At 41.0% G+C, this 18769-nt stretch overlaps 1 protein-coding gene across 2 annotated transcripts in view; it reads left to right on the top strand.

The window, feature by feature from the left end:
• The window catches only part of LOC109887683 (ubiquitin carboxyl-terminal hydrolase 10), a 38111-nt gene extending 21184 nt beyond the window's left edge, over positions 1 to 16927 (top strand). For both annotated transcript variants that reach the window (XM_020478998.2, XM_020479002.2), the window contains 6 exons: positions 290 to 389; positions 596 to 773; positions 1899 to 2064; positions 3023 to 3167; positions 4178 to 4243; positions 13534 to 16927. In XM_020478998.2, the coding sequence (XP_020334587.1) occupies positions 290 to 389; positions 596 to 773; positions 1899 to 2064; positions 3023 to 3167; positions 4178 to 4243; positions 13534 to 13721 (843 nt within the window). In that variant the 3' untranslated portion in view covers positions 13722 to 16927. The remainder of the gene's footprint in view (positions 1 to 289; positions 390 to 595; positions 774 to 1898; positions 2065 to 3022; positions 3168 to 4177; positions 4244 to 13533) is intronic.
• The last annotated feature ends 1842 nt before the right edge of the window (positions 16928 to 18769 follow it).

The following is an 18769-nucleotide window of genomic DNA, read 5'->3' as shown; positions in this document are numbered from 1 at the left end:
GATACATGTACAAATATCCATCTGTTGGAGCATGAGACATGCTGACTCATTACTGATTTCATAACCAGATAAGGTGCAATTAAAAAAGCCATTCCAAATGGAATGAGGTAGTTAGCTCCTGACTCAGTTATTCCCTATGTGGTTTAGATTGTATCTCACCTGTCCTGTCCTGAAGCTCAGTAACAGTGGACAGGACCTGTGTCTGCTGAGTCAGTGGTGTTTCATTAGAGCGCAGGCTCTCTTGGCACCGGGGTCTCATTAGTGCTGATGGTTGTGCGTTCTCTGTCAGGGTCGACAGGAGGATGCGGAGGAGTACCTGGGTTTCACCCTCAACGGACTGCATGAGGAGATGCTGGCTTTGAAAAAGCTAATCTCCCCTCAGGAAGAGAGTAAGTAGTGCAGTGGTCTAAATCTGATGCATGAGGTCATACGGTTATCTGTTTACACGTACTCTCTGCTTCTGAACTGATCTAGTCCCTGTTCATTTCACATAATTTCCTTATGTTCTTTGGCCTCACTGCTCAAGGTGTATCTGCTCTATGATTGCCATTGGGTGTGGTTCTAAATCAGTTGTCTCTTCTCCTGTCTTGATCAGAAGCCCCCACACCCAATGGCCCAGAGTCCCAGTCAGGTGTGGATGATGCTGCTGCTGATAAGGAGGAGGGGAGCGAGGACGAATGGGAGCAAGTGGGCCCCCGAAACAAGACCTCCATTACCCGTCAAGCTGACTTTGTCCGCACCCCTATCACTGACATATTCGGAGGGCACATCCGGTAGGGTAACACCGATGACTTGTGTTGACTTGTGAGGTGTCAGGAAACTCACATATAGTTTCTTTACATGTGAGGTGTTGCTTAAAATGGAAACTTATTGTTGTTCACGAAGATCTAGTCAAGTCAATGTTTTGGTGTACCCAAAGCCTTTACTACTTCACTAGACACCTGACTTCTCCCAAATGAAGCCAGAGTGATGGTCAGCCGCTGAGTTTCTTTTCTCCCTGCCCAGAGCTTATTTTTCTTAAAGCCCAGCAGTAGAACTGTGGCACCAGTGATGTCCTTGCCCTTCTTTTTATTGGCTGTGGCGCAGTTGCCTGGTATAACAGGAGAACTGAGAGAGTATAGTACCATCTTTATCTGGGCCCTCTTGGGCTGGCTGCCCTGGCACTGCCTCTGGCCCCCAGCTCCAACCTCAGCTGAGAATGCCATCTCAAACAGGCCTGCCACCAGCTGGCTCTGGGCTTTCTCTGCTCCAGAAGTTCTCTTTAGAATAACAGCCATTGTGGCCCGGCCTGTGGTTGGTGGCCTGGACAGCCAGGTGTGGGGGGGCACACTCGCAAAGAAAGAATCACAAAACAACTTTGAAAGTGTAGGACCTATGAGGGTGTGACTGGGCCAAATGACGTGCTCTCTGAGGTTCTGTTATGGCACACGCCTGGCCTGACTGGGTTACAGATCACTTCAGGGGATAATTTTTCTCCGAATCAGTAGTAAAAGTAAATGGAACATAAGGGCAGACCTTCAGGAAGGTCTGGGTTGAACTATGCATACCCAGCTACAGTCACGTTTTCAGCTACTCGAGCCTGGGTAATTAGTTTGGCTGAGAGCAATCATTGGAGCAAGTTTGAAATTATTTTCACCATTTTAAAGAGATTATATGAATGTTGGTGTTGTTTTTGCCATTTGAACATTTTGGATCAGTTTCTGCCAAGGAGAGGAGATGATTCATGAAGGTGTTGTTTGGAGAGATTTGTAGAGAGAATCACTAGTATGACCCATCCACTTTCCTTCAAAGCTGTGATGCTGTTTTCTGAGGTCAAGATGTCGTTGAGACACACTCAAAACCCATTACTGTATTTCATTGTCTGAAGTGAGGTATATTTGTCTTTCTGTCCTATGCAGGTCGGTGGTGTACCAGCAGAACTCTAAGGAGTCAGCCACCCTGCAGCCCTTCTTCACCCTGCAGCTGGACATCCAGTCAGAGAAGATCCGCACCGTTCAGGAGGCCCTGGAGACCCTGGTGGCACGGGAGTCCGTTCAGGGCTACACCACTAAAACCAAGCAGGAGGTAAGGATCTTACACACAGTACACCTATGCTATTACTAAACAATTACAAGTCTTGGATGTGTTGGCATATCGGTCATTCTGATTTCATGCTCAGTCGCTTGGTTTTTTCCCCCAACATTTTTTCCCCCAACATGTAATTAGTTAAAGTATGTTGATCCAAACTTGAATGCTGCTTTGAAAACCTCAATTGATTTTCTTTGTTTTTCTTCTGCAATCTGAAACAAGGATGTGGGAATGTTGGCAGTTAAAAGTATTTTATTTTAAATGTAGTTTTTAGACAGTGAGAATATTTGTTACTGTGGTGTCTCGTTTCTTTCAACTGAGTATTTGGGATGCTCAGCAGCACTCTCTAGTACACAATGCACTCTCCCCTTGATGGGCCCCTTCTAATGGGCTGAAGTTGTCAGACTCTAACAGATTGTCTTCCCATTGGCCTTGTTTCTCTTAACAGACTGAGGGCTGTGTTGTGCGTGCGGACTCTAAAGCATTGTTTATGCTTCATGTCCTCTCTGGCTGCGTTGCCTGGTGAAAACACATTGTTTTAAATCTACTGTATACGAAGACAAATGTGCCTTGCCTGCTTCCTCTGTATGGAGACAAATCTGGTGAGGGCATCATCTGTTGGACAGCTGTGTTGTTTACCAACCCCATCAGCTTTTATTTTACAAGACAGTTGTTACAGTACCTTGATATCGTTTTAGAATTTGCTGGTAGTTGGGGTCACAGTCTGGTTCTGACAGTGAAGGTGTAAAACCCCAGTGATTCACAAGTGACTAGATCAAAGATCACAGCGGGCTCTTAGTGTAGGCCTGTGTGACAGTGTGTGCTAGTTTTGTTCAGAGTCTAATCCCTGGATAAATTGGGAGATCCTGTTCTGGTTTATATTAGCTGTTTGATGTGGTGCCACTGTGTCCAATAGTCCACTGGCTCAGTTTGATCATCTCTCTTGTGTTTGCAGATTGAGATCAGCCGGAGAGTGACCCTAGAGGAGCTCCCGCCAGTGCTGGTGCTCCATCTCAAGAGATTTGTGTTTGAGAAGACTGGAGGCTGTCAGAAACTGATCAAGAACATTGATTACCCTGTAGACCTGGAGATCAGCAAAGGTACGTGAATTACAGAAATGCTTCCACAAACCATTGGGTGAAGTCCCCACTTAAAACGCATGCCCCAATTATTGAATTAACTCAATTGAATGTGTGTTAAGCTCTCTGAATCCTGGGTGAGAAAGATAATCATTCATAACACACTTCTCACACAGTCGGCATCTGATCATATTCCAGTACGGACTAGTCTTTCCACAGTCTGGGTCCTAGTTAGACAGACACACAGGTGTAGCTCACTTGTCCGACATCTCTTAAACGAGGGTGCCGGCAAAATGCTGGGAGGTCACCATCAGCAGCAGGGAGAGATGATTTGTTGGTCGACCTCATACTGTTAAAGGCCTCCTCATCCAGCCCCAACACCCGACCTCACACAGCTTTACAACTCATCAGTCCTGAGCTGGCCAGCCAGCCTACCTATGTTTACTGCTCCGCCCAGCCTACTCTACAAGCCCTGAACCAGCAGCACACAAGAGGAAATATTTAGAGACCCCCCCCCCCCCACACACACACACACAAAAAAAACATTTTAGATTTCCTCTGCCAGGTAGGTCAACATGTCCATAATATCTGAGGGAGTCTCTGTATCCATCTCTCCCATATGGGATTTCTGTAACTAGTCCTAAAGGCACGTCTTCCAAATCCCCACAGACAAAGTCCCAGCAGCTTGAGGATATTAGTACTGTAGATTTACAGAATAAGCATCAGAATGTGGAGAGAATCCCTGGCTCGTTCCAATGTAAACTGGGTCCAGTGTGTTGGGTCTCCTGCGGTGTATAAATTATAGAAAGTAGGCTACATTTTATTTTGGTTTGGCATGAGCAGCATTCTGCGTACGATTTACCAAATGCTACACTGGTGTGTTTTTAAAGCCACCTTTTATTTAGACGGGCTGGCTTTCATGGCACACAGACCCAAATAACTATAATTGATGGTGCTCTGAGGGATATCTTATACATTTTGTTTCTCTCTATGATGTGGCTGTACTTTATTAATGTGTCTCTTCTCCTTAGATCTCCTCTCTTCAGGGGTGCGGAGCAAAATTTTCAAAGGCCAAAGAACCTACAGGCTCTTTGCAGGTATGTTTATCGATTTATGATCAACTACACACGTCTCCTACACCCACAGTATTACACAAACGGTCATAATCATTCAATGATATGCAGTAATAGGGCATTGGCCCTATGCTACAGGCAACAACATATATAGTCAAGCATAAGATGTATTCAAACATTAAGTTCAATCGTTCATAGGACTCTCTTTCGATGTGTTCAGACTCGCACTGAGGTTTCCTTTAGAGGTCGACCTAATTATGATTTTTGAACACTGATACCGATTTATTGGATGACCAAAAAAGCCGATAGCGATTAATTGGCCAATTTTGTGTGTGTGTGCAGTTGAAGTCGGAAGTTTACATACACTTAGGTTGGAGTAACTAAAACTTGTTTTTCAACCACTCCACAAATTTCTTGTTAACAAACTATAGTTTTGGCAAGTTAGTTAGGACATCTACTTTGTGCATGACACAAGTAATTTTTCCGACAATTGTTTACAGACAGATTATTTCACTTATAGTTCACTGTATCACAATTCCAGTGGGTCTGACGTTTACATACACTAAGTTGACTGTGCCTTTAATGAAACCGCTGTGTCAGATTTCAAAAAGCAAACCATGCAATATTCTGAGTACGGCGCTTGGATACCCAACAAGCCAAAAATATATATTGTGCGGTCAACAAAAGTCAGAAATAACATTGCATATTCACTTACCTTTCTTACCTTATCTTCATCAGAATGCACTCCCAGGAATCCCAGTTCCACAATAAATGTTTGTTTTGTTCGATAATGTCCATCATTTATGTCCAAATAGCTACTGTTGTTTTGTAAACAAATCCAAAGTCACGAAGTGCGTTCACTAAAAGCAGACAAAATGTCAATAAGTTCCGTTACAGTCCTTAGAAACATGTAAAACGATGTATAGAATCAATCTTTAGGATGTTTTTAACATAAATCTTCAATAACGTTCTAACCGGAAAATTCCTTTGTCTTCAGAAAAGCAATGGAACGGGAGCTACCTCTCTCATGAACGAGCATCACGAGTTTGTGGTACTCTGCCAGACCACTGACTCAGAGCCCTTATGAGCCCCTCCTTTACAGTAGAAGCCTCAGACAAGTTTCTAAAGATGGTTGACATCTAGTGGAAGCCGTAGGAAGTGCAACATGACCAATATCCCACTATCTTCAATAGGGACTGAGTTGAAAATCGACCAACCTCAGATTTCCCACTTCCTGGTTGGATTTTTCTCTCAGGTTTTTGCCTGCCATATGAGTTCTGTTATACTCAGACATCATTCAAACAGTTTTAGAAACTTCAGAGTGTTTTCTATCCAAATATACTAATAAAATGCATATATTAGCAACTGGGACTGAGTAGCAGGCAGTTTACTCTGGGCACCTTATTCATCCAAGCTACTCAATACTGCCCCCAGCCACAAGAAGTTAAACAGCTTGTAAAATTCCAGAAAATGTCATGGCTTTATAAACTTTAATTGACATAATTTGAGTCAATTGGATGTCTATTTGTGGATGTATTTCAAGGCCTACCTTCAAACTCAGACCAAGTCTGGTTCATCATTTGGAGCAATTTCCAAATGCATGAAGGTACCACGTTCATCTGTAAAAAAAAAAAATAGTATACAAGTATAAACACCATGGGACCAAGCAGCTGTCAAACCGCTCAGGAAGGAGGCACATTCTGTCTCCAAGAGATGAATGTACTTTAGTGGGAAAGTGCAAATCAATCACAGAACAACAGAAAAGGACCTTGTGAAGATGTTGGAGGAAACAGGTACAAGGTATCTATATCCACCAAAAAAACGAGTCCTATATTGACATAACCTGAAAGGCTGCTCAGCAAGGAAGAAGCCACTGCTCCAAAACTGCCATAAAAAAAAGTCAGACTACGGTTTGCAACTGCACATGGGGACGAAGATTGTACATTTTGGAGAAATGTCCTATGGTCTGATGAAACAAAAATAGAACTGTTTGTCCATAATGACCATTGTTGTGTTTGGAGTAAAAAGGGGGAGGCTTGCAAGCCGAAGAACACCATCCCAACCGTGAAGCACGGGGGTGGCAGCATCATGTTGTGGGGGTGCTTTGCTGCAGGAGGGACTTGTACACTTCACAAAATAGATGGCATCATGAGGAGAAAAATTATGTGGATATATTGAAGCAACATCTCAAGACATCAGTCAGGAAGTTAAAGCTTGGTCGCAAATGGGTCTTCCAAATGGACAATGACCCCAAGCATACTTCCAAAGTTATGGCAAAATGGCTTAAGGACAAAAAGTCAAGGTATTGGAGTGGCCATAACAAAGCCCTGACCTCAATCTATAGAGAATTTGAGGGCAGAACTAAAAAAGCATGTGCGAGCAAGGAGGCCTACAAACCTGACTCAGTTACACCAGCTCTGTCAGGAGGAATGGGCCAAAATTCACCCAATTTATTGTGGGAAGCTTGTGGAAGGCTACCCAAAATGTTAAACAATTTAAAGGAAATGCTACCAAATACTAATTGAGTGCATGTAAACTTCTGACCCACTGGGAATGTGATGAAAGAAATAAAAGCTGAAATAAGTCATTCCCTCTACTATTATTCTGACATTTCACATTCTTAAAATAAAGTGGTGATTCAAACTAACCTAAAACTGAATTTTTACTAGGTTTAAATGTCAGGAATTGTGAAAAACTGAGTTTAAATGTATTTGGCTAAGGTGTATGTAAACTTCCGACTTCAACTGTGTGTGTGTGTGTGTAATAATGACAATTACAACAATACTGAATGAACAATGAACACTTTTAAAAATGTTTTATCTTAATATAATGCATAAACAAAATAAATAATGAAACATGTTCAATTTGGTTTAACCTTTAGTGACACCCCATCCCGTGAACGGGACCGGTGTCATCATCTGACACTAATTAGCATAACGCAATGGACATAAATCTTCCTAGAAAATATTCCCATTCATGAAAATCACAAGTGAAATATATTGGAACACAGCTTAGCCTTTTGTTAATCACCCTGTCATCTCAGATTTTCAAAATATGCTTTACAGCCAACGCTAGACAAGCATTTGTGGAAGTTTATCATAGCCTAGCATAGCATTATGCCTTACTAGCAGCAGGCAACCTTGTCACGGAAATCAGAAAAGCAATCCAATTAAATCGTTTACCTTTGAACTTCGGATGTTTTCACTCACGAGACTCCCAGGTAGACAGCCAAAGTTCATTTTCCCCAGAATATTATTTTTGTAGGCGAAATAGCTCCGATTGTTCTTCACGTTTGGCTGAGAAATAGCCCGGAAATTGCGGTCACCACAACGCTGAAAAATATTCCAAATTAGCTCTAATATCAACAGAAACATGGCAAATGTTGTTTAGAATCCATCCTCGAGGTGCTTTTCTATTAGATAATATATCCGTCAGGACAATTAGTTTTTCATTAGGACGGATTGGAATAATGGCTACCTCTGTATTTTACGCGAGAATCTCTCTGAGCCACCATGTGACCACTTACGCAATGTGGCCGCCTATGGCTATTCTTCAACAGAAATGCGTAAAACTACGTCACAATGCTGTAGACACCTTGGGGGAATACGTAGAAAGCGTAAGCTCGTTGATGGTACATTCACAGCTGAATAGGGAGTCATTGGAACGCAGCGCTTTCAAAACCTGGGGCTTTTCCAGATTGGATTTTTCTCAGGCTTTCACCTGCAACATCAGTCCTGTTATACTCATAGACAATATCTTTACAGTTTTGGAAAAGTTAGTGTTTTCTATCCAAAGCTGTCAATTATATGCATATTCTAGCATCTTTTCCTGACAAAAACTTTTTTTTTCTCCAAAAATGAAAATACTGCCCCCTAACACCAAGAGGTTATTAAGTAATGCAAAAACAGTGGAAGTAAAAGTGCAAAATGTGCCATGTAAAAAATAAAAAATAAAAGCTAACGTTTTTAAGTTCCTTGCTCAAAACATGAGAACATATGAACGCTGGTGGTTCCTTTTAACACGATTCTTGAATATTCCCAGGTAATTTGTTTTAGGATGTCGTTATTATAGGAATTATGACGTGTCGACTACTTCTTTCTATACCATTTGTATTACATAGACCTTTGACTATTGGATGTTCTTATAGGCACTTTAGTATTGCCAGCCTAATCTTGGGAGTTGATAGGCTTGAAGTCATAAACAGCGCTGTGCTTCAAGCATTGTAAAGAGCTGCTGGCAAAACGCAGTAAATTGCTGTTTGAATTAATGTTTACGAGCCTGCTTCTGCCTACCGCCGCTCAGTCAGACTGCTCTATCAAATATCAAATCATCGATGAATTATAATATAATAAACACAGAAATGCGAGTCTTTGGGGACGCTTGCGTCCCACAAGGGGAAAAAACAGGAGACATGCAGCGTGGCAAATTCAAATAATGATGTCAAATCAAACATTCATTAAATCACACGTAAGATACTCAATTAAAGCGACACTCGTTGTGAATCCAGTCTACATGTCAGATTTAAAAAAGCTTTTCGGCGAAAGCATTAAGAAGCTATTATCTGATGATAGCACAATGTCAATAAAGAGGGTAGCATATTTCAAACCTGCAGGCACTACACAAAACACTGAAATAAAATATAAAACATGGATTACCTTTGACAAGCTTCTTTTGTTGGCAGTCCAATATCTCCCATAAACATCACAATTGGTCCTTTTTTCCGATTAATTCCATCCATATACCCAAAATGTCAATTTATGAAGCACGTTTGATCCAGAAAAAAACAGCTTACAAAAACACAACGTCACTACAAAACATTTCAAAAGTTGCCTATAAACTTTGACAAAGTATTTCAAACTACTTTTGTAATACAACTTTAGGTATTTTTTAAACGTTAATAATCGATCAAATTGTAGACGGGGCAATCTGTATTCAATACAGCATGTAAACAAACCATGCTCCTTTTTACGTCTTGCGCATCTCTCAATAGTGTAACGTTGTTCCAGGATGTGCTGCTTCGTTGCAGAAATGAATAACCTCAACCAAATTCCAAAGACTGGTGACATCCAGTGGAAGTGGTAGGAACTGAAAAATAGTTCCTTTCAAATATCCCTTGGCAAAGACAACTGAGGGAGCAGTCAGAGGCAAAAATAATAATAATTCTGAATGGTTTTGCCTGCTACATAAGCTCTGTTATATTCACAGGCATGATTCAAACAGTTTTAGAAACTTCAGTATTTTCTATCCTAATCTACTAATAATATGACAGATTTATGAAAACTTGAAATCGGCCCTAATTAATCGGTCGACCTCAAGTTTCCTTTCATACTCTGTTTACTCCACATGCTATCTCAGTGACTATTAAAATTGATACTCTTGAGTTGAGCTACCTTGGAAGGCTTGCTTCGGCAATGGTGTTTTTGAAAAGAAGCCGATTGAACTTCTCAAAGCCATGACTTTGCTCCTGGAACAATTTTTTTATTTTTTTTGACAAATCTCAATTGACCCTTCGCTAAGCCGCACCGCAGAATTTTCAGCAACCAATCGCAGCACTCCATTGGAAAGCAATTGTTGTCAAATCCGACTCCTTGGACAAGTTCACACTTAAATCTCATGAAACCAGTGAGTGCTATAGCAAAAATTTGGTTAGAATTTTTCATTATTTTATACAATGGCTAAATAATAGAACAGTTCACCAGTAATACTTGGGACTTTTCAAATCTGAAATTATGCTTTTGATACATTGTTTGCTAGTTCAGCTGGTTGGGTAGCTCTGTCTCATTGACCACCAAACATTGCTAATGCTAGCTAGCTAGGCACTTAATGTATGTTTGTTAGCAATGTTATGAATCTGCTGTAGAGGTCGACCGATTAATTAGGGCCGATTTTCAAGTTTTCATAACAATCGGAAACCGGTATTTTTGGACAACGATTTGGCCGATTTTTTTTATTTTTAATTTTTTTAATGTACACCTTTATTTAACTAGGCAAGTCAGTTAAGAACACATTCTTATTTTCAATGACAGCCTAGGAACGGTGGGTTAACTGCCTCGTTCAGGGGCAGAACGACAGATTTTCACCTTGTCAGCTCGGGGGATCGAATCTTGCAACCTTACAGTTAACTAGTCCAACGCTATAACCACCTGCCTCTCGTTGCACTCCACAAGGAGAATGCCTGTTACGCGAATTCAGTAAGCCAAGGTAAGTTGCTAGCTAGTATTAAACGTATCTTATAAAAAAACTATCAATCATAATCACTAGTTAACTATACATGGTTGATGATATTACTGGTTTATCAAGCGTGTCTGGCGTTGCATATAATCTGACTGAGCATACAAGTATCTGACTGAGTGGTGGTAGGCAGCAGCAGGCTCGTAAGCATTCATTCAAACAGCACGTTCGTGCGTTTTGCCAGCAGCTCTTCGTTGTGCGTCAAGCATTGCGCTGTTTATGATTTCAAGCCGATCAACTCCCGAGATGAGGCTGGTGTAACCGATGTGAAATGGCTAGCTAGTTAGCGGGATGTGCGCTAATAGATTTTAAACGTCACTCGCTCTTAGACTTGGAGTGGTTGTTCCCCTTGCTCTGCATGGGTAACGCTGCTTCGAGGGTGGCTGTTGTGTTCCTGGTTCAAGCCCAGGGAGGAATCGAGGAGAGGGACGGAAGCTATACTATTACTAGCAATACTAAAGTGCCTATAAGAACATCCAATAGTCAAAGGTTAATGAAATACAAATGGTATAGAGGGAAATAGTCCTAGAAATCCTATAACTACAACCTAAAACGTCTTACCTTGGAATATTGAAGACTCAAGTTAAAAGGAACCACCAGCTTTCATATGTTCTCATGTTCTGAGCAAGGAACTTAAACGTTAGCTTTTTTTACGTGGCACATATTGCACTTTTACTTTCTTCTCCAACACTTTGTTTTTGCATTATTTAAAACAAATTGAACATGTTTCATTATTTATTTGAGGCTAAATTGATTTTATTGATATATTACATTAAGTTAAAATAAGTGTTTATTGTTGTAATTGTCATTATTACAAATAAATAAACAAAATCGGCCGATTTTTATCTGTATCGGCTTTTTTGGTCCTCCAATAATCGGTATCGGCGTTGAAAACTCATAATCGGTCGACCTCTAATCTGCTGTCGACATCAGGATAAGATTTGAAATCACTAGTTAGCTCCAAAAATGGTTATAGCTTTGACTACATGCTGATAGTGAATTCAGAGCCATTTAGTGGCAAGCTACACTACAAACATAATTTTACCAGGTTCCTGTGAAGAAATTGTAATGACAGTCCACCACAACATAGCCGACCCAAGAGTTTCCTGACTAGCAAGGGGTAGTCTGTTTTTTTACATTTAATTGAAACACAGTTTGAGATCATTGAGGGGATTTCACCAGTGGTTTAATGGGGAATTGGGCTTCCTGGGAAAATGTTATCCGAGGTTGCAACTGTAAACAAGGGGATTAGCAACTGGTCAAATCATGTTTTTGAAACTTTTAGTGGGTGCAAAATGCGGTTTCTGCGAACTTCTCTATTCCCTACCAAATTCTAGAGTGTGAACATACCTGTTTAATGTACTGGACAATATTATGACTTGTCTATGGAGAAAGGTACAGTGGAAAAGCACAGTGAAGAGTTCAGTTGCTATGATTCCAGTGGGCTCCTTGTGGAATGATGCCTGAGGTAGCTAGTGTTGATCTCAGCTGTGAAATGACGCAAGAGTTTCATTCTCTGTGGTAACCATGCATCGGTAAAACCACGTTCTCCCACTCCTCTTTTCCTCCTAGACCCAGGAAGTCTTTCTAGACTAGAGCATTACCCCAGACTTTACCACAGCCCTGACCTCCACCCCTATAACCTCCTCCCTGGCAGGGCCAAAGGGAATAAAAGTGGGCCTTCATTAGGAAGCTCTGCATGCTCAATGAAAACATCTCCACTGTGCTGTTGTAGGTGTGAGTGGCCAGTGTTCGGCTAACTGTTATTTCCAGCAGCTCATTCAGCATGTAGTTCTCCTGCCCCCTCCTCCCCTCCCTTCACGCCTGACTGACAAGTTCAAACAAAGACAACCTCCACTGGATATGGGGGTCCTGTTGATCTCCCCGTAGTTTGGAAGTAAATTGTCTTCAGCCGTTTATTTTCCTTTCAGAGCAGAAAAGGGCTTTCCTCACTTTTCAAAAATCTGTTAAGAGTAACCCCTGGCAACTGTTGCTATAGCGGTGCAGTTCATCTTTTACTGTAAGATCCTGAAGGTCGAAGTTTTCAAATTCTCTTTGACCTTCTGGCCCATGGGATGGAGAAAGTCTTGATGCTACACATGCTACTCAGCATGTAATGTGATAACATAACAGTTTAGTAAATATGTAATATAAGCAAGCGCCTTTGGAAGCTTCAATCATGCAATTTTAATGTTCTGGCGCCAGTGAAAAGGTGAACCTATGCAATCAAGCACTTAGGGGAAAAGTTGTCTCAACTACACACTGGTATTTCTTGTTTCCCTCCAGTTAAACCAACCATTCAGTTGTGGTTGCACATATCTGTTGTCAGATGAGGGGGTAATGATGTTACTCCTTGCCTATAGTAGCTTATGGTTTCCGTACAAAGAATGAGTTACCGCCTGAATCTAGTTCTGTCCAAATCAAACGGATCTAACAAGATTGCCATGTTTACTCAACTTAAAGATTTATTTCTGCCTGGTAATAATTGGAACACACTGTGGCTTAAATCCGAAGCCCACTTTTAAACGTGGTCTTCATGGTATTGTAGTGTTTCACTTTAAGGGCATTAAGTCCATTTGGAACACGTGTTGCCAGCTTGTAAATACGGGCACAGAATGGACAATGTTATTTTCTTTTCACATTCTCCTGCTGTAGTTACTTAGGTTTTTACATTTGGTCATGATTGATGCATTGCCAAGAATTCTTATGACACTTGATCAGATATGTGAAAGTGTAATATAAGTTTGAACCAAATGCTTACAACATGATATTCAATGCCTACATCAATAACACACTGAAATGGGGGCCTCTCTGTAAGGCTAGCAACCCTGGTCTACATGCCTAGGTTGCTCCAGAAAGTTGCTAATATCAGTAGTTAGTTACTGGCTCTGACCTTGTGTAGCCAGAACCAGATAACAGAATGGCCTTTTCATTTGGACATTTTAGTAATTTAGCAGACACTCTTATCCAGTTTGTGCATTCCTCTTAAGATAAATGCACATGTGGTTGTCTCTCACAGTTTCCCTCAAATTTCAGTTTGAATTCCACCTCTGAAAAGCTTCTATTTTATGTCTCCCTCGCAGTTGTCTATCACCATGGGAACAGCGCTACAGGCGGCCATTACACCACGGATGTCTTCCACATCGGTCTGAACGGCTGGCTGCGCATTGACGACCAGGCAGTGAAGGTCATCAACCAGTACCAGGTGGTGAAGCAGACTGCTGAGCGCACTGCCTACCTGCTGTACTACCGTCGCGTCGACCTGCTGTAGACACCACACACGCGTACATGCACACGCACACAGAGGAACACTCATTTTACACATTCAACTACACATACACACTCCCACTACAGACATACACACGCAAGTGCACATACAAATGCATACATTCAAACACACACACACACAAACTAATGAACAGGAACACTGCCCAACTTCTTCTATTGCAAGATTTTCTTCTTCCTCCCCCTCATCCCTGCTTTTCCAGAGAGCCAGCTTTTCCAACAATGCCTTTTTTCCTTTTATCTTTTTTGAAAGAATTAGAGGGGAAAAGGACGCGTTGTAAATTAATTTCCCTGTGATTGCTTCCTCTTCTCTGTGCGCCACTGCTGTTTTTTTAATGCTGCGAGGAGAGACTGTTGAATGGACTGAGGGGAGGGGACTTTGAGACTCGCCTCTGAACCTACAGCCTCGTTCAGACTGGGAACAGTGGGTAGTTCGTCCTGTGGGTAAAGTATCTATCTACAACACGAGGCTGCAGATGGACGGTTGGCCTGCTGGAGAGAAGTTGTAATTTTGTTTATCTACTCAAATGTTTTTTTGTTTTTTTTGAAAATGGCATAAAATAATCAGTTTTGCCTTTTAGCAAGGGGAGTTGTTGTCCTAATGAATTTGCAGCAGTTTAAACACCTGTTGAAATTTTGCCGGAGTTCGTCGGAAAAAGGCCCAGCACCAGCAAACGACAAAACGTTATTGGATGAGTCTCTAACTCCAGAGGCAAGATGCTCTTCATGGCCACCATCTCTTCTTACTTCTCCACCTTCCTCACTTTTCTGATGCTTTTAAATCTAGGTAAAACTTGAGCCATCAAAAAATAGAAAAAATGACAGGAGAAGAGATGCTGCTACAGTGTGCTGAAACTAAACAGCTTTGTTTGAAAGAACCTTGTGGTTTCTGGGTGTGGAATTAGAATGACGATCTAAAACAATTTTAATGTGCTTTAGGATTTAAATGATAAAAAAAAAAAGCTTCTGTGCACGTATAATATATCTGATCAATAACAAGATGTGGATGTGCTAATGCACACTTGCAGATATTTTAAGATTTAAAACTGTAAAAAACATGACATCTGAATCTAGTTGAGTGTCACCTTGTTTGGCTCCCTGGGTGGCTGTTAGTTCTAAGGCTTTTTGAGTACTCTGGAGCACTGGAGAGATGCCAATGAAGACTGAGATTCCACCGCAAGCACCGGCCCGTGTTAATTTTATACCTATCCCCCCCCCCCCTCATCCTTCATTTATCATTTTTTCCCTGTTCTGGTCTAAGGGTTCCATCTATGTATAGGCGGCCTGCCTTTGTAGAATTACAACAGCCACATGACCCCTTACCCCCCCCAACTCACCAGAAAAAGGGGGCTGCCTTAGGTTCGCTATGCGAGGCTTTCTAATCCAAATCTCCACTCAATGTACGAGTCCAACCCAGTGAGTGTGACAACTGTAAGTCAAATGTCTGTAAAGTTTTATGGGAATGTACCTTACCTTTGCATTTTGTCTTTTGTGGCTGAGTGCAGTTCCTCTCCAGTGAGAGAGACTGTACATGTTGAGGGGAAGTGGGATCACATCTGCTGCTTGGCTCTAGAAATGAAATCCCCCACAATAAATGCGCACAAAAGGAAATCATGTTTTGTTTGAGACCTTGCTTTTTGTGTCATTATTATTCATTGATTGTGTTTTTGAGTTTCGCTTAAATGTTATTTTGTTGTTTTTAATTTGTTCAATAACACCATGACCGTTTCCCCAGAATTATACTATATGGCATCTAAATTGCTATTTGAGCGAAATTACCCAAGGTAAAGCACACCAATTAATAAAATTGGACAAGTTGTTTGCTTGATCATATTTTCTTTTCTCGTAATTTTTTTATTTTTCCTCCACTAAGTTTGATCCGTAGTCTTATCTTAAGGGACATTTCAAACAAACCAATGTCAAAATCTGTCAGTATTTAATCCTTTACAAAAATAACATAACTGGTACATTACTTTGCTGAAGGCTTGGTGCATTACTTTGCAGAAGGCTTGGTACATTACTTTGCTGAAGGCTTGGTGCATTGTGGTTTACCTTTGTACACTCTGTCCTTAATGGGCAAAGCAGACTATTTTCTAAAGATATTTCACATACAGTATACACTTTCTCACGTGCACACACACTTGGCCATTGGATAAAGCGAGGTACACAACTGGGAATGGGTCCTTTTGTAAGGCGGCTCTCACACTTTCCCATTTCTGACCACTGGAAGGTTGGGGCAGTGTGAAATCATTTTTCCCACATCAGAATAGCAGGGCATGCATTTTTAGATCTTACAGGAAGAGCCTATTTTATCCCATTTCTCACTTTGTAGTTCTCTCACTGATGGTAGCAGAGACTTATTCAATATACCTGTATCCCCTTTTATTTAAAGTGACTGGAAACTTTGTCCATTACTCAGTTATCTTACCATGTGCATTTTCTGTGTTGCATACTTTGAGTTTGGAGCAATGTCATTTAAATTGCCCATACAATTCCCTTCCATGAATTAGTGTTGTATATTTTGTCCTGAAAATGTGTTATGTTAAAGTGACTGCAATTTCGTAGTCTAAACCATGCAGAATTTGGTTCCCTCAAGTCATTTGCTTAATACTTATGGGTATGTAAAGTTTTTTTTATTTTTTATCCCCAAGTGAAACCAAAGGATACTTCACATTGACCCTGTTGCCTTTCATAATTGCGCTAATGCTTCTGTCTAATTTTGGTTTCACCTCTGCATCATAAGTTCTGTTGCCACAGCTCATGATTCATTCAATCAGCATGGCTCAGTCATTCCATATGAGGAAATTGAGCTGATCTGTACAGATCATTATAAAACTCCTTATAAGTGTTAGTTCAATTGTGTTGATGGCTATGTGGTCATATCTGATACACTCTGTGACAATGTTGGTTTGAAACAGACCCCGAAGAATGTTTTGAAGATGGTTTGAAACAGACACTAAAGCTGTCAGAAAGCTTTCTGTTGTACACATTTTATCCCTGAGTCTTTTTTTTATGATTATGGTCAGGATATGAGCTGGCGAATCGCTTCAATGATGTCGTTCTGTTTAGTTTGTGCTTCCTAACACGGTTGTCTGCTGAGGGCTTGTGTTGGGATATCAAGCTGAAAACAAACTATATGCTGTCTTTTAATCTCAATCCTCCAGCATTCAAACTATATGCTGTCTTTTAATCTCAATCCTCCAGCATTCTACTCTTTTTTTGTTTATTGTTCAAATAAATGATTGTGTTAAACCGAAGCCGTTTGCCAATGGTGTAGTCAGAAGACTGCTTAGCTTTCTTCTAGTACTCCTACACACCTTCAACTGCCCTAGTACAGACAATGTCACAATAACAGTCTGCTCTCACAGACTAGACGTAACATAGTAAATGTGAATCCGGGACACTCAAATTAGTATATGTTATGTTTGGTATGGTTATGTAAGACAGATGGTTTACTTAAGGCAAAAATGAAAATAGGGTGCTTGGTCGGTGTGGATAGGTGGGCATGTAACGCGTACGTCTAGTAACCCACGGTTGCGATTTTGAATGTCATCATGGACAACTTTTTCAATTTAGCTAATAAGCAACTTTTCAACTACTCAGCATGTTAGCTAACCCTACCCGTAACGTAAACCTTTTAGCTAACCTTAAAACCCTTTAACCAACCTTAACTTCTAAACTTAACTCTAACCCCTAGCCTAGCTAACGTTAGCCACCTAGCTAGAACACGTTTTGCAAACGTGTAGCATATTGAACATTTAGCAAATTCGTAACATATCATACGAAATTAGTGATGGACATCCACAAATTATTATGTACCATATCTAACGTAACATTCATCTAAATTGATTGTCTCGGATTCAAGTAAAGAATAAAACAAAGTCCTCTGAGATCAGGTGGACAAACAAAAACATGAAATAAAGTAGAAACCGATCCTCACAGTATATATTGCATGTATTGTAGCCAATCTAGAAATAATCACCTGTATTGTAGCCTACCAGTATCTAGAAATAATCACCTGTATTGTAGCCTACCAGTATCTAGAAATAATCACCTGTATTGTAGCCTACCAGTATCTAGAAATAATCACCTGTATTGTAGCCTACCAGTATCTAGAAATAATCACCTGTATTGTAGCCTACCAGTATCTAGAAATAATCACCCATGGTCTCATTCCTCATTTAGTTTTCACCTACAGTATATCATGTGCAGTATTTACAGTATGCTGTAGCTGTTCTCCCCCTGACCAGGACTGTGGTCAAGCTGGCTGCCTCTGTGTCGGGACTACAGTCTGGTTCAGGGAAGTGAGCTTGCTTCTGTTTGATTTATGCAAGCAGGCCCATCATTTCAGATTTTTGCCAGTGATGGATTTTCCCCCCTCTGTATTTCTTGTTACAATTTGGCCTTTTGCAGGGATGCGGGGTGCCAGGTTTTGCTCTCCGACTTGAACATGTAATTAGGTGTGGTATTTTTCTTGTTAATATCACAGCACAGCTAAAGATCCTCTTTATAGGCCCGTGGCCTCGGGGGGATAATTACAGCCCGGGGCACCCAGTGATGGACCACCTATATACTCAGAAGTGTCTCTTTTAGCCACACTGAGAAAATTATAGGTTGTAAGGGAGCTTGTTTTACTTCTTCCATTTTTAAGGCATGAGTGAATGTTTATAGCCAGAACACATTTTTTAAAAGCCAGTCATTTGTAATGGGCATGTTGCTGTGCAAACCCTGGCATGAATGTACACTGAAAACAGGGGCTACTCTTAACATGTTGGTAGGGGTTTTAAAGTAATGTTTCAACCTTCTAGGAGATACTTTAATATTACCTGTGACGATTTGAAAACTTGCACCATTGCCTGTGCCACAGAGGTTTGACGCGTCAGGGAGAGATGGGATGGCTGAATCAGAAGTGCTTAGAACATTGTGAACATGAAGTTCAGAACTCTCCTATATGGCAGCTGAGTGCAAACTCCCCCATTCTTTATGAAGCATGTGAATGGAGAGATTCACTGCAGGAGAGAAACCTGATCTACC

The sequence above is a fragment of the Oncorhynchus kisutch genome, linkage group LG3, assembly GCF_002021735.2.
Source record: "Oncorhynchus kisutch isolate 150728-3 linkage group LG3, Okis_V2, whole genome shotgun sequence".
NCBI lineage: Eukaryota > Metazoa > Chordata > Actinopteri > Salmoniformes > Salmonidae > Oncorhynchus > Oncorhynchus kisutch.
The sequence above is the reverse complement of the archived record's forward strand: the minus strand, read 5'-3'. Positions and strand labels throughout refer to the sequence as shown.